General features: G+C 28.3%; 1 protein-coding gene across 4 annotated transcripts in view; it reads right to left on the bottom strand.

Annotated features, from left to right (window-relative positions):
* Positions 1-15357, bottom strand: part of LOC126906329 (kinesin-like protein CG14535) — a 110428-nt gene that overhangs the window by 46111 nt on the left and 48960 nt on the right. For 3 of the 4 annotated variants that reach the window (XM_050686881.1, XM_050686882.1, XM_050686884.1), the window contains one exon: positions 6148-6328. In XM_050686881.1, the coding sequence (XP_050542838.1) occupies positions 6148-6328 (181 nt within the window). Of the gene's footprint in view, positions 1-6147; positions 6329-7967; positions 8009-15357 lie in introns of those variants that run through there. The other variant, XM_050686883.1, reaches the window with a different exon arrangement.

Raw genomic sequence — 15357 nt, 5'->3', positions numbered from 1 at the left:
TAAATTACATTGGCTGCTATAAATTACTACGTTCAATTGTTATATTGTTTCAATTATACATTCATACACTCAATAAAATAATATAAAACTTTCCACTTAGGAAAATCGAATTTTTCCATTGATAAAGTTCGACGTGGTATATCCCCCGGAGAGCGAAAGTTCGATAACAATGGGCGTGATTTTAAAGAGCACTCGATAAGGGAAGACAAAGGGCACTGGAGACACATACCGGCAAGCTATGGAAATTCAACAGAAGACGCCTGTTGTCTGAATGTTTTGGTAAATAGCGAGACAGTTCCATTAATCACTGGATTGACGCATTTGCCTAAACCAGATCCAGACCTTTTTGATAAGATTGCAATCTTAAGAAAAATAACTTTTTTTGTTTGTATGAATAAAATAAAGTCGTGTAAAGTTTTGTATAATATTATTATCATAGACAGAAAATTCATAATAGTGTTTATTATAAATTTTTTCATCCCGACGAAAAAGTAACAATGCAAATATTTGTACATTAAAAAAAAAAATGTATGTGTCATTTTAAAGAGAGTTTGCAATTAAATTTAAGTTGTTAATTATCATAGCAATGTTATATACTGGATATGGTAGTATGTTATGGCTATTGCTATAACTATTGATCTATTACATTTTTTTCATTACATTTTTTTTTTTTAAAACTCGCTGAATTATAATAAAATCATTAAAAAATAAACAATTTTAAAAACCTACTTGACATTTTTAAAAATACGCAATATCATTTTAAATGTAGATTATAAGAAATAATTTGGTGCAAAAATATATTTTTTTAATTTTGTGATTAAATCTTTAATATTTCTAAGAATTTAAATTTTTTTCGTATTTTTTTTTTACGGTATCAAAAACTGGTTTATACTTTTTAAAGAAGGAAAGTAGTAACACAATCGTTACACACTAAGTAATGATTATAGACAAGGCTCATAACTACTTCTTTTTTTATAACTATGTAAAAAAAACGGGGCTACAGCACTTATTTATTTTTAATGAAATAATATAATGCATTATAAGTAATGTTATGCAGTAATTCAAAATCGACTAATGTTGAGCTACTTGTTTATACAAGTTATATTTATATGTTTTATTATGATTAAGATGAAGCTCTTTACGATGAACTACCGTATATGTAAAATAGAATGCATATTACTAAATAATATTGATAACAATAACAAAAAATGATAAATTTGTTCCGTGTATTAATATTTTATATTTGAGTTACGTTACTAGAGTACTCACAATGTAATATATGATTAAGGATATTTTTAACTCATATTCAGGATTTCATTCAATGTATATTCTAGAAATATTGAATTTTGATTCAAAGAAAAACGATTCTAACAAGAGTTTTCAATTTTATTGGAGAACTTTTGCAAATAAATTGTTATGATTTATCAATTAAATTTAAATTGTAATTGGAAATTTAAGAAGTCATCAATGTTCAATTTTTAAAGAGGCCAAAAAAATGTAGAAAATTTATGAAATCGTAAAAATATGAAATGTTTATAAAAACCATAAAATGCGTTTTGTTTAAAGAAGTCATAAAAGTCCAAAACATTTAAGAAGCCATAAAAATGCTCAAAATTTAAGAAGCCATATAAATGCATAAATTATAATGAAGCCATAGAAATGTTCAAAAATTAAGAAGCCATAGAAATGCACAAAATTTAAGAAGCCATAAAAGTGCATAAAAATTAAGAAGCCATAGAAATGCGCAATTTTTATAGAAGCCATAAAAATGCTCAAAAATTAAGAAGCCATAGAAATGCATAAACTTTGAAGAAACCATAAAAGTGCATAATAATTAAGAAGCCATATTAATGCAAAAATTATAAAGAAGCCATAGAAATGCATAAACTTTGAAGAAGCCATAAAAGTGCACAAAAATCAAGAAGCCATAGTAATTTGCAATTTTTATAGAAGCTATAAAAATGCTCAACGTTTAAGAAGCCCTAAAAATGCTTAATGTAAATATAAATCGTAGACTTATTAATGAATTAATAATTTATTTATTAATAAGTCTAACACTTTTTAATTATTAAAAATGTCTCTAAAAATATGCAATTTTCTCTAATGTTTAAAAAAGTTTTTCTAAACATTATTTCCATATAGAGTGATCTGTTTATTATAACCTACTTAATTACTAAAAATAAAAATAAAAATATTGACAAAATAATTTTTATTTATATTTTGGTACATATTTTTTTGATTAATTAATTATCAATTAACTTTTAAGCATTATCTCTTTTAACTTATAAGTCGTTGAAAAAGAAAGTAATACAAAATATTCAATAGATAAAAAGTTGTAGAATTTTTCGAAACATAGTGAGACGTTATAAAGTGTAAATCGCATAATTTGTGATTAATTATCAAAAAAATATGACGTATTTTACATTAATTAATAAACATTTATTAAGCATCAGAAAATAGGTAAAGTTGTTAATGATTTGATATAACTATCAATCAAAAGTTAAAATCAAGTATTAAAACTTTTTATAAAATAATGTTGTCCAATACTATATTTTTAATTATGTTAAACTAAATATCATAATATTTAATTTTTAACACCATTTAATTTTCCATAGAAGTATTACTAATACTGAAATTTTTATGGCGCGATTGAACGTGACAAGATTATGATAATTGATATAATGTATTAACAACAACCTATTGCTATTTATTATATCACGATTTTGCCTTTGTTACATTTCATTTATAAAATGAATAAATCATTGTTGTGGCCATAGATGACCTAATTAGGACTTTTCGAAAAAGTGATTTTACCAAAAGTTTGGTTAAATTTTAATCCATATTTGTAAATAATCGTGCTTAAGTATGAGTTATGTGTTTTAATAAGGAATCATCTGTAATTTAAATTTCGTAATGTAATTAAAATAATCAGCAGTATTGGCGTAACTATAAGAGAATGTCACCCATAACTCTCATGACAAAAATAGTTATATAGCAAAGATATAATTTTTCTTCTTTCAGAGGGGAAAGTGAAAAATGTTCTTAAGTATATCATACCTCAATACAAAAGCCTAATTATGCTACTGATCAGCAGATTGAATACTAATTGTTATAGTATATGTTTAATGCAAATAATCAAGTCTTAGGATATTTGCATTTTTTAATTTACAATTGGAAAATAAATTATTTAACGCTCTCGAAATCGTTGTTAACTTTCATTGTTAATAGATTCCATAGTTTCACTACGAAAGCTTTTGTTTTTATTCACTAACCTTTTTTGAAAAAAACGTTCAAACTACTTCCGGATTTCTCTCATTCTTTTCACGTTTTAGTTTTTCGGTAAGAAAACTTCAGAGAATTATCAACTACTGTCTACTATCTTCAATGATCCATGTTTTATAAAGCCTTCATTCAAACATTACTCAAATGCAATGTCACCAAAAAACCAAATTCCGTACTCCCGAAGGGTTAATTGGCCGTACCATTAGCGAGGTGTGCAGACCGTCGGGATCCCAGTTGTTTATATCATTTAACAAGGGACAATTTATAACTGCCAACTTCGTATAGTTGGCACGTATATTATAACGGGGTTTGCGAGTAATACATTGTAGTATGGGAAACGGATGAGTGTGAAAAAATGATTACAAAATTTTTGTCAGGCATGTATTCCCCTGCAATAATAATTGTCCTATTTTCTTGTATGCAAATAACACTTTGTGTCATTTAGGGGACCATGTATAATAGGGAACGTCCAGAAATTAATCAACATTATCTATATACGACCAAGAAGCTTTTAATGATTACTTCTTGTAAGTAATACGTACAAGTTTCATTAAAATAATTTCTCAAAATTATGTGTTATAACCCCATAGTGGCGGATTTGGCTACTTTAAATATAAATGTAATTAGGTATATTAATAAATATCTTCTAATTATCTCGTAAAGGCTATCAAGTAAAATAAATATAACTTAAAATATAAAGGGAAAATTATCAATTCATATTTGAGAAAATCAATTTATCATGATTTACTTTCAAATAATTTCGTTGTAATAGGATTTTCGTTGGTGTTATAATTACAGCATTATGTATAAATGAAAAACAGTTTTGTTTTGAGTTAAAACTAACATAGTAAAAATAATATTTCTTCTGAACAGTGCAACACCATAATGCTTAGTTATGAGATTCGTAAAAAAAGACAACGTTTATACACAACAACAAATGTCAGTTTATTTTCGTTTTCTGTTTATATTAGCTCTGACGAGTCTCATAAAAAAGTTCTTGAACACGACGTTCATAAATCATCCACTTATTTCTTTCACTTTAGCGTTTAATTTAAAATCGCACTGTAACTATTTAAGACAGCGCTGTTATTTTTAAACAGTCCACAGGATATTTTACCCCAAGAGAAATCATCAATTCTTGAATAATAATATAATGTCTACCGAGTAAATTGCTTTTTGAAAAATAAGATATTATCTACGGAATTGTTTCTGTTCTACGAAAGAAATATGTTATTCGTATCGACTAACGTTGTTTATTTTAAAGAATATAGTCTCTGTTCTCAAGTGCACTAGGAAAGTGTTTCGACAAATATTTAAGTTATGCCCAAAAACTAACACAGCTTATCCCCTTTATTTTTAAATGAATAAAATGATTTCGGTTGCTACATTGCTCTTTTTTAAACAGGTCTGGAAACACTTGGACAAAAATTAGCTTGTACATGCTGTCATCGATACTAACTTACAAGATATACACAAAAAAATCTACAAATAACATTTATAGTCAAAATATAATCAAATAAACATTTTTTAACTCAAAGTTATCAACTAATATCTATGCCAACACTTACAAACTACAACATTATGTATATATAAAATGAAAATGCATGAAAATTGTCGTTATAAACATCTAGATATTGTGATTCTAATACAAGACAATTTTTCAAAAAAAAAATTTTAAAAGGATGAATTATTACGTTTAAAGCGTTGATTGTTTTGTGAGTTCCAAACATTAATTTTTTTAACGATTCGTTTATATCTATTAAAATAAAATCGAGTTGAGTTTTATAGTATTGGTGTTTAAACTATAAAAGACTTTTTAAGCATTGAGCTGACATACGTAAGCCTATATCGATACTAGTATTTTGCAGTATTTTAGACAATGTTTGCGGCAAATCCTATTTGTACAAATAGCGTCAAAGTTAACGTCTGGTAAGGAGGAATGGAAGTTAACGATACTCTTATGTGTTCTAGTAGAGATAGGTGAGTGTAAGTCCGATAAAACCGTTTTTCTTCGTCAGGGACTAAAGCTGACGGCGACTAAGAGATGGCCGACTAAGCTTTTTAACGGAATGGACAACGAAAACTTCGGAAGGTGGTAAGCATAGAAATCGCTGGAGAAGGTAATCCGAATGTCGTGTCACGCGTTGCTGCCAGTAGGCTTTAAGCCTTACAAATCAGCATTAGTCTACAAACAAATAAATAAAAAACGCTTGGTCGTCTGCGCAAAACAAAATCGGATTTNTAAGCATAGAAATCGCTGGAGAAGGTAATCCGAATGTCGTGTCACGCGTTGCTGCCAGTAGGCTTTAAGCCTTACAAATCAGCGTTAGTCTACAAACAAATAAATAAAAAACGCTTGGTCGTCTGCGCAAAACAAAATCGGATTTGGCACGACGATTTTTTCCAATTTAGATAATCGATACGATTAGATATCAATAAAAAAACTGTTTAGATTCATTTTTCATCAATTTCAAATGCAAAATGTGTATATCTATGTTGATCTGTGTAGTTTCTCTGGTGCTTAAATTAAAGTAACATTACAAGAACATTACTAATTAAAATATGCCATACATACCATAATATTTTTCTAATTTAACAAATGAAAATAAAGGAAAACAATTACTCATCAATAATTATACAAATTTAACTATAATTAACTATTATAGTTTTTATATTATGCATAAAACATATGTACGAAAACTGAACTAATATGTATTTATAATATCGATTTGATGTCAAACCACGCTAATGATTGGTTGGTTAATTATTTCCTTTTATTTTCCCTTAATTAATCAAATCACTCCATAAAACCATTTAACTCTCATTTGATTACATGTAGTTATTTACGGGAGAATTGAAACTCACCTTGCCAACACCAGTAAGCTCCTTACCAGCAATTCGTCGCTGTAACAGTGCAGGTAATGGTGGAGCATGTTTATGTAGACCACTAGCGAAGCCATTTGTACTGGAACCAGATTCTTCTCCTTGTGATCCTCGTCTCTTTCTTCGATGCGGAGAACCATTTAAATTTAATTTTTGTGAAGCCCTGTAAATAAAAAAAAATGTTTTTATTCTATGATCAAACTGATAAATTCATTTTTATATAGAATGAATAAAAATATTGTTTTAAAGAATTTTATAATTCAACACACAATTTAATATTTCCACTTATGTAAATAATATTCTAATGTTTATCATTTTGGTTTTTTATATGAACATTTCAAAAAATACCTTAAAAGGAATCTTTTCCGTGTAAAAAATCATTTGCGTTGATAATTATATCATACTAAACTATTCTATAGTTTTCAAGTAAAGTAATAAGAATCTGACAAAAATTCGTGGTTTATTGTGGTATTTTTCTTTTATATATTTTATATAGTACAAAAAGTCTATTGTGTATAAAAATTATAAGCTTCCTTGGCGTAATGTTTGAACTAATTTCTATCAAATCATCCAACCATATTCTATGGGTAGAAACGGTTTTTAAATACATACTTATAACATTTAATATAGTATTGAATTGTAAACAAAACTTACTACAGATAAATTATCTCATACAATAACACAACTTTGCAATAATTGAATTACTCCATTATAAATTAAAAGTAATTAAATATTCACTATTTTTACATTTTTAACTTAAAAATATAATTATGTTGTTGTTTAATAATTGACCAGAGCAACAATTTTTAGTGGTTGTATTAATGTTCATATTTGAGATTATATTATTAAATTCTGCATGAATTTTAATGGAATTGCACAATAAATATTAATTATTATTACACTTTTCGTTCTTTTCTTAATTATACGGTCGAGATGGGCCACAATAATGTTCTATTATTCGTCTCTGATAACAAAATTCAGATGTATACGAATAGGTATATTATGTCGTTAGGCTACTACCAACCTTTATTATTATTATTGTTATTACTACCCCCCTGAGAATTTTGACTTGTTTTACATCAACCAATTACATATCTAAATACTACGTTAACATGGTATATTACAGCTAAAGTTCATTTCCAGATGTCCAATAGTAAATGACATAGTATTTTTTATTTTAAGATTTCGTATATTTCTAAACAATTTTATAATCAATACGATTTTGAAGTAAAATGATCTAAACTGACATAAAATATCTGAAAGATTCATAATTATTTTTCAAAATTTATAAAACATACAATGTGAAAATACGTTTATAACTTTTATAAATATATACATTGAAAAAATATGTTTAATTGTTATCATATTAAATATTCATAAATTTTATGAATTTCATTAATTATAAATTTTGTCTTGATTTTTTGGTTAAATAAAATGTTGGAAAAGTAAATTTGAAGGCTATACTTGTACATAATAAGGATATTTAATCTAAACCTCGAAGAAGAGCGTGCTACTGTATTTAATAAATTATGTATCTATATAAAGTGTGGTGAAAAGATCCTAAGAGATTGAACACGATTTCGGGTAAGGTGGAGCAACACCATAAATTCGAGATTTCTACTTATTTTATAGATCTAGCCAACGTTTTCGAATAATTTATTCTATAGGGAGTTTAAAATGGCGTAAGTCTAACAGAGATTGTCTTATATGCAGTGATATTACATTGCTGACTAAAACTGGCACACGTTTCCTCTAGTAACGAACCGTACCGGGTTAAATTTCACGACCAAACTTATGCTTACCGGGTAAAAGATGAAAAGCTTGTCATAAAAACTTTTTTTTTTTCGGTTTTTACTATCGATTTGAAAACAAACGGACCAATGCTATTCTGCCGTAAAAGACACCGTATAATTTGAGTGGTCATAAAAATAACGTCTGCAACAATCGTAAAACGATGGTGATGACAGTTAAAACTCTCCTTTCAGAATTTAAGCTAAAGCTTAAAATTAATAAAATTTTAAACGATTTTGTTCGTTTAATATTTTTTTCAGCTGTTGTTTCACGTAAAATTCTCAATGCTGGTATGTAAGAAAGTGGTTGAAGACGGTAAATCTTTGTTGAAATATTTGTATTTTTATGTCTTAAAACTAACATTTTTAGCAAAAAAAAAAATAACCTTCTATGCCAACCCTAAAATAATTTAAATTTGAGTATACTAATAATTTTTAATAAAATTTAAGTTAATTAATTTTTGTGATCATTCTAAAATATAATCAAAAGTTCTTATCGAGTACTTCTAGTTGAACTCTTAAATATTTTATCCAAATGATATTACACACTTATAAATAAGCCATTTCACATGTAGCAATTAGTTATACCCTGACAAACAACGATTATCATGACGGCGACGCGTGTGCTAAGGAGCTACCCGGAAAGATAGTCACATGATGTCCGAAAGTTTTATTATCAAGTTCAAGGAGGTTTCATTGCACCCTCTACTATACACCACCACCATCGCTTTCTATAATACACACATACATATATATATATATATATGACTGTATACACGCTGCTCGGAAATCATTAGTAGCCGTACAGTTAAAATGAAAAAGAGGCGGAAGAAAAAAGTGTAGAAAACCCGAAGAAGAAGAAGTGCCCCCCGATGGAGCTTAATTTCATTAACGCTCCGTATTTAGGAAAGCGGAACAAGAGGCAACAGAAGGCGGTATCCGATGTTCATTACCGCGAGGATAACACTCATGTGTGGCAACAGAATTTGAGAGATGGAAATGGTAAGGCGTACGATAGTGCAGTGGGTGACGTCACAATACCGAAACCTGATCACGTCCAATACTGTAGATGCGGTTGTCGTGCCGGTCACGTCTTCCTTTATCCATCTACTGCCGCCACCTTCACATAGTCTCCATCCGCCTTTGCGTATTTTTTTTTTTTTACCTACTATACGTTCTACTTTTAACTTTGACAGCCATCTCTACTACGCCGAGTACATGTTTTGAATATTACACCCCCTTTTCTAATAGCTCTGAAAAACCTCAATTTCTTCTTTATATCGCTCTGCAACACTAAAGGAAAAGGCCAATGCATACTTTTATTATTTTTCGTGTCCAACGTAATAACACTATGAAAAAAGATGTCCCGCGTTATAGGAATTCCATATGTTATTACCAAAAGGCCTTTGGTAAAGGACAAGACACGAGTTTTTATATTTTTTTTCAATTTACCATACGTGTGTATAGATTCCATTCAGGAAATGTCTTTTCGGACGTATTAGCAAATAATATGTAAAACAGCCAATTTTCTAAAATACATTTGAGGTCGTACGTGGTCTACATATTTCGTATATTTGATTTTAGCACAAAGTAGGCGCGCCTTAGATACCTTTAGTCGCCGCGATAACTGAATTATCCATTACGCCCCTTCTCTCTCATCACTAGTTATACTCGACGTAAATAATTTTTACGAAATCTATAAAATATTAATAAAATAAAAAATTTTACTGTAAAATTCAATTAAAAATATTAACTATAATTATTGACTAAATGTAATTGACGTACAATGAAGTCTTGAATAGTTATGACAGAATCTATAATACATTTTTATTTTAATAATATTATTGTAAAACTATGATGTGCCATACCATAAAATAAAACGAATATTTTTTATAAGAATGTTAGTAAGTTTAGAAAACTGATCATAACAAATCTAGTAGAAAGAAAGATAACGTTAAGAATCAAAAATTAATTGTTTGGAAAAATATCAATAAATTATGCTCGTACAATGGATACGAACTAAGGGAACTACTTTAGCAATAAAATGTACACTGACCATTTGGTTTCTACTCGAAAAACAATATACCAACTAATTTATTATCTATTTATGTTAGTATACATTAAACTAAGTATAAAGTTTCTTTGAATTAATTTAGTTAACTTAATAGTATAATAAGTGTTAATTATGAAGTTTTCCAACCGTGTAAAACTAATTATTGTGCAGAGAGAGAACATTTTTTGTTTCAAGTTTAATTCAAGTTAGGATATTACCGTATTCTAAATTTCCAGGTCATAGCAATTTAATGTCAGATGACTTTTTGAGAGAACTACAAGAACGTTAATTGTCTCTTACATATACAATGCATGTAATTTTTTTTTTTCATTTTGTTTCTCAAAACAACTCTTGTCATAAAGTTGAACGTTACGAAGGCTAGTAAAACTCGAGATTATAATTGCCAAACAAGAGTTTTCTCGTATAAAACGTTATATATAATTCCAAGCACTTGGATAGTGTGTAATTTTTTACTTGTAAATCTACCTGTATTCCTAATTTTTCTCTTTTACGATGTTTTTGAGTAACGAGAGTTTCCATTTTTGTACAATGTTGTTCGTTTATACGTGTACGTGATAGCCAACATAATTTTTCATCTTACTCAGAGTCGTATAGTGAAACAAAAGTATAATATATAAATTAACCGGGCCGGTAAAGTTTTAACTTAAAGTAGTTTTATCATCTTACCTAGTGAAAAATTTATTCTCTTGCGTAAAAATGCGGTATAACGAAAAGAATACCACTCAAGGGCTTATAAATCTACAAAATATCATCGAAAACTATATCACCTAACTTGTATCATAAATCTGTGTCACAATGGTTTCATTGAAAATATGTTTGTTGTCAATCATTTTTGGATTATTAAGAAGTTAAGTGTTAAATTTTATATTTAAAATTTCTTAACACTTAACCAAAGATACTATTTTTGCAGTTGAACAAGCAACGTGTAATATTAATTACAAAATTGAAAATATTTAATTTGGAAAATAGAATTTTAATTTTGCTACCATAAATATTTAAGCTCACTAAATCAATGCATAGTTACGTATTTGTCCCGTAAAGTACTTAAGTCGTTCAGTCGATTAATACTGAAGGAGAAATCAGGAATGTCATTAAATGCAAATGAGTTGATTACTAGAGCACGCGTTCTACCTTTAATTTGATAAACTGCAGTATAGATTTCCATAATTTATATTGAAGATGTTGTTACCCACGCAGATGTTAAGATTAAGGACCCAATAAAAGGGGTAGTATTTTTGGTGACAGAAATAGATTGAGAAGGTCGAACGGACTTTTCGACAAAAAATAATAAACAATTCCTTTGGTAGCTTTATTATAGGTGCCAAATAGCTGAGACGGTGTAGTGGTATAAGTATAGTCTCTATAATAATATCGTATACTTTCCAGTGACGTATAGTTCCCACCTGCTGCTGCTACACGTATCGTATAAACGAGAACACTGTTTATTACTATTATTACCCGTCTCTCCACGGGGATGTATGGCATTTTTCAGATTCAACGGTGTAAAGCGATGCGTTGTTATTCTTTTTTTTTTGTTTTTACTCGAAGACATTGCCGGGAAGGTACACAATACATGAAATAAAAAAAAGCTGCGGGAGCAGTTCCGGAGCTTTCCTTAGGGGCTTTTTTATGGCCGAAAATCGTTTTTCCCCCATAAGCTGTATTTGCGGGGCCGTCTGGTTCCCCCGTCAGTAGCGATATTTTTTCGGACGCATAAGCCACGCGTCACATTTTTATTATAATGTAACACATCGAAGCACTTTAAAAATAGAAAGCCTATTGTGTTTTTTACGACAACTAAACCGCGTGACTCGAATTTCTACAGTAGTTATATCCGATCTGGACCCCTCGCACCATTCTCGAGAAATTAACTACTTTACCTTCCCTTAACTCACATTAAATTCGAAATAGAATAGAGCTATTGAATTTAATTGAAAGCACCGTAGACTATAAAAGTAACAAATAATCTCGGTTGTAACCACAACTTTTATTTAATGGCAAAATCGTAAAAAAAAAAAAAAACAGAGGATACTCATGCTAGCTGTATAAATATTCCAAGTGCATCCATAAACGATTTTGAAACAACAGCATCACATTTTATAACGCATCCGAAACGCAGGTGTGGAGATATCCTGTATTTGGTTACTGTGATTAAATAGGGAAGGATTATTCTATAATATATATAACACAAAGTTATTAAAATAGCTGGGAAATCATTCACATTAAATATTAACAGTATTTTTTTAACATTATTTGTAGAAAATATATAATTTGTAAACAATGGTTTATTGTATTTTATACATCAATGATATAAAGAATTCGTAATAATGAACAATTGAATAAATTTGAATGATAATTAATTATTAATGAACATATTATCACTGTTATTCTATTTTAAGAATATTTTTCGTATTTCATTAAATTAATTTCTTTGGTGTAGATTATAAGTTAGAGATTTTGAAATAATAACTATATAAGCCCACAACTAATCTATTTTGAAGTATTATAAAGTTAAAATTGAAGCCAAAAAAACTTTTCATTTTGCATTAAAACGTAAAAACGAGTTACGGATTAAAAAATAAAAGACAAAAAGTTTAATATAAAATAAAATATAATTAACATTATTTTTTTCTTTAATAAACAGTTAATTAAACTTGCGCTGGTAATTCCCCACGTGCAAGACTATACATACAATTATATTTCCTACCTGAACTTATTATTTACAGCAGTGTTACCGAAAGTATCTTAGGGATTTTTTGGACGTGTCTGGGATTTATGTTAGAGCAAACTTGCCAAATACTCGGTATATTTCACAGATAATAATTTACTAATAATAAAAAAAAAGTCAAAATAATTCATCAAGGTTCGTTTTGAAGTTCATCATTAAAAGCGTTTCATTTACCAAACTAAGTTAGGATAGTTTTTCTGAAATAATTCCTTATATGAAAACAGAAAAATATTATTACATAAAATATTTAGTTATTTTTTATCCCGGAAAATTCCCTTCTGTTTCTAATGGACCTAATAATATTATTACAACACGTCACCCTCGATCCATCTGATTTGACGGACGATTAAGTTTGGGCTTTTGAATGGATTAAAAGCATATATTATACCGGTGAGCCGATCAGGAACAAACTTTATTTGATAACAATTTCATTACAACTACTCCATACAGGTATATTTCATTCCGCATTTATTTTAAAGCATTGATTAATTATAGTTTTAATTTTTGAATTATTAAGCTAAATAACTCAATAATAAGTTAATCGAAAATTTAGAAATTATTAGTTTTTTTTATCATGTGTTAGAATTCAAAAAATTAAATTAAATGGTCAAGTAAACGAATATGATAATTTAAGCTACAAAACTGTTTAAAAATATTACATTTTAAAATGAGCATCAATAATTTATACATTTGGATCAAGTTAACAAAGTGTTCCACATATAAAAAGATATATACATCATATCTGTAATTTATTGTATGACAGTTTTCAACCGAAATAAATACCATGTTTATCTACTCAGTGTACATATATAGGAAGATTAGTTAGTTTTGATAACAACATAAAGCAATTAATTATCGCACTTTACTATTAAACAAAAATTAACGATCAAATAAAATAATTATACATTTCACTTTTAAAGCGGTTTTATTTTTATTTCTTTGAAGTTTAATAATAACAATTATAACTGAGACACTCAATATATATATATATATAATTATGATTTATATACATTATTTTAAAACTTAAAAATAAACAGAAAACATTAATGTTATTGTCTCTATACTTTAATCATACGAGTTAAATGTTAGTCAGTTATGTGCATTGTTTTTTCTTACTATTGATTGCCTAAAATTATAATTTTAACACCAATTCTATGCGGTTAGGTATTCGCATTATGGGACATTTTTTCCGGTATTTCAGGTATTCCTATATTAATGATGGGTATATGATATTTGCGCATATATATGTATACTATGTACCTCAACCTTTTAGATTTTATAAAGCGATCGTGGCTTAATGAAACGATATAATTTTGTAGTAAATTCGAAGTTATTGTTCTCTTGTTTTCATTAGTACAAATTAAAAAGTTTTAGACTGCGATAAATAGTTAAATAATTAAAAAATGTCAGATACGAAAGTTATAATGGTTTGTATTATTATTTCTTTAAATAAACTAAACTGTTCTGGGTTTTCAAATATTTTTGACCTTATAATAATATAAATTCTAATAAAGTAATAATACTTTGAAAACTCATTGAAAAGTTTTTCGTCGTTCAAGAATTAAAAATTTTAAGATAAAAAATGTATTATAAAACTTTACCTGTGATGTAATGAAACCACAAACCTTAAAATATGAAATTAGGGGACTTTTTTTTAATCAAAGAATATAATTTTTTTAAATAATTTATTAAACAATAAGTAAAAGTATTTTTTGCTTGAAAAAAGTATTTCATTGGTAACTTAATTGTTCTAGTTTTTACTGACAGAAAAATTAATAACAAAGCAACTGAAATATTATTTACATTTTTTAAATAAACTTCAATGAGATTGCATAAAATATTTGATTTTATATGTCTCATCCAGGATTAATGTTAACGCATTGAAACGAGTAGAAGTCATTCCAAAGTTTGATTTAGATTAAAAATGGAACAAAAATAACATGAACTGTGTTTTTCACCCTATATGTGAAGTAATACTTGAGTGTTTCTTTTCGTGAAATGTGATTACGTTTAGAATAATTTCCAAATCAACAGTCCCATCGTCACACGTCGTGTATCGTTTGGGGACTGCTCTTTAAACGAATCGTGGGGGAATGATGAGTCTTGGCTAGGAATGTGGATTTAATATGATATTTAGTCAGTGAAACCAATGAAAACATCGTCTTAAGATTGGTTAAGGTATTGACCTCCGGTATAACTAAATATGACTTAAATTCTCTGCAGAGACAAAACGTAAACGTTCATTTATATAAAATCAACTCGTTTTTATGTGAGAACGTCGAACCAGAAGTCTGTGAAATTGGAAAATTGTGCCGTGCACTGCCTGCAGGCCTATTTTATATTATCTTGTAATACGAGCTGCTACCAAACCGCAGTGGGGCATCTGCGTTTTATCCACCCGATGATGATAGAATTAGGTTGAGAGAGACAGAGAAGATAAAAACCATACGACGACGATATAAAATTGCAGTTTTTACGCATCGTGGCCAAACTGAATCATCAACATCACTACTGTCGTCATCATAATACTGTTATATATAAGTACAACGAAAAACGAATTGAAACGTAATTCATTCTTTAGGATGACAAAACCTTTAAAT

Source organism: Daktulosphaira vitifoliae, unplaced genomic scaffold (genome assembly GCF_025091365.1).
Source record: "Daktulosphaira vitifoliae isolate Bord-2020 unplaced genomic scaffold, ASM2509136v1 Scaffold_4, whole genome shotgun sequence".
Classification (NCBI taxonomy): Eukaryota; Metazoa; Arthropoda; class Insecta; order Hemiptera; family Phylloxeridae; genus Daktulosphaira; species Daktulosphaira vitifoliae.
Note: the sequence above shows the minus strand (reverse complement) of the source record. Positions and strands in the feature narration are given on the sequence as shown.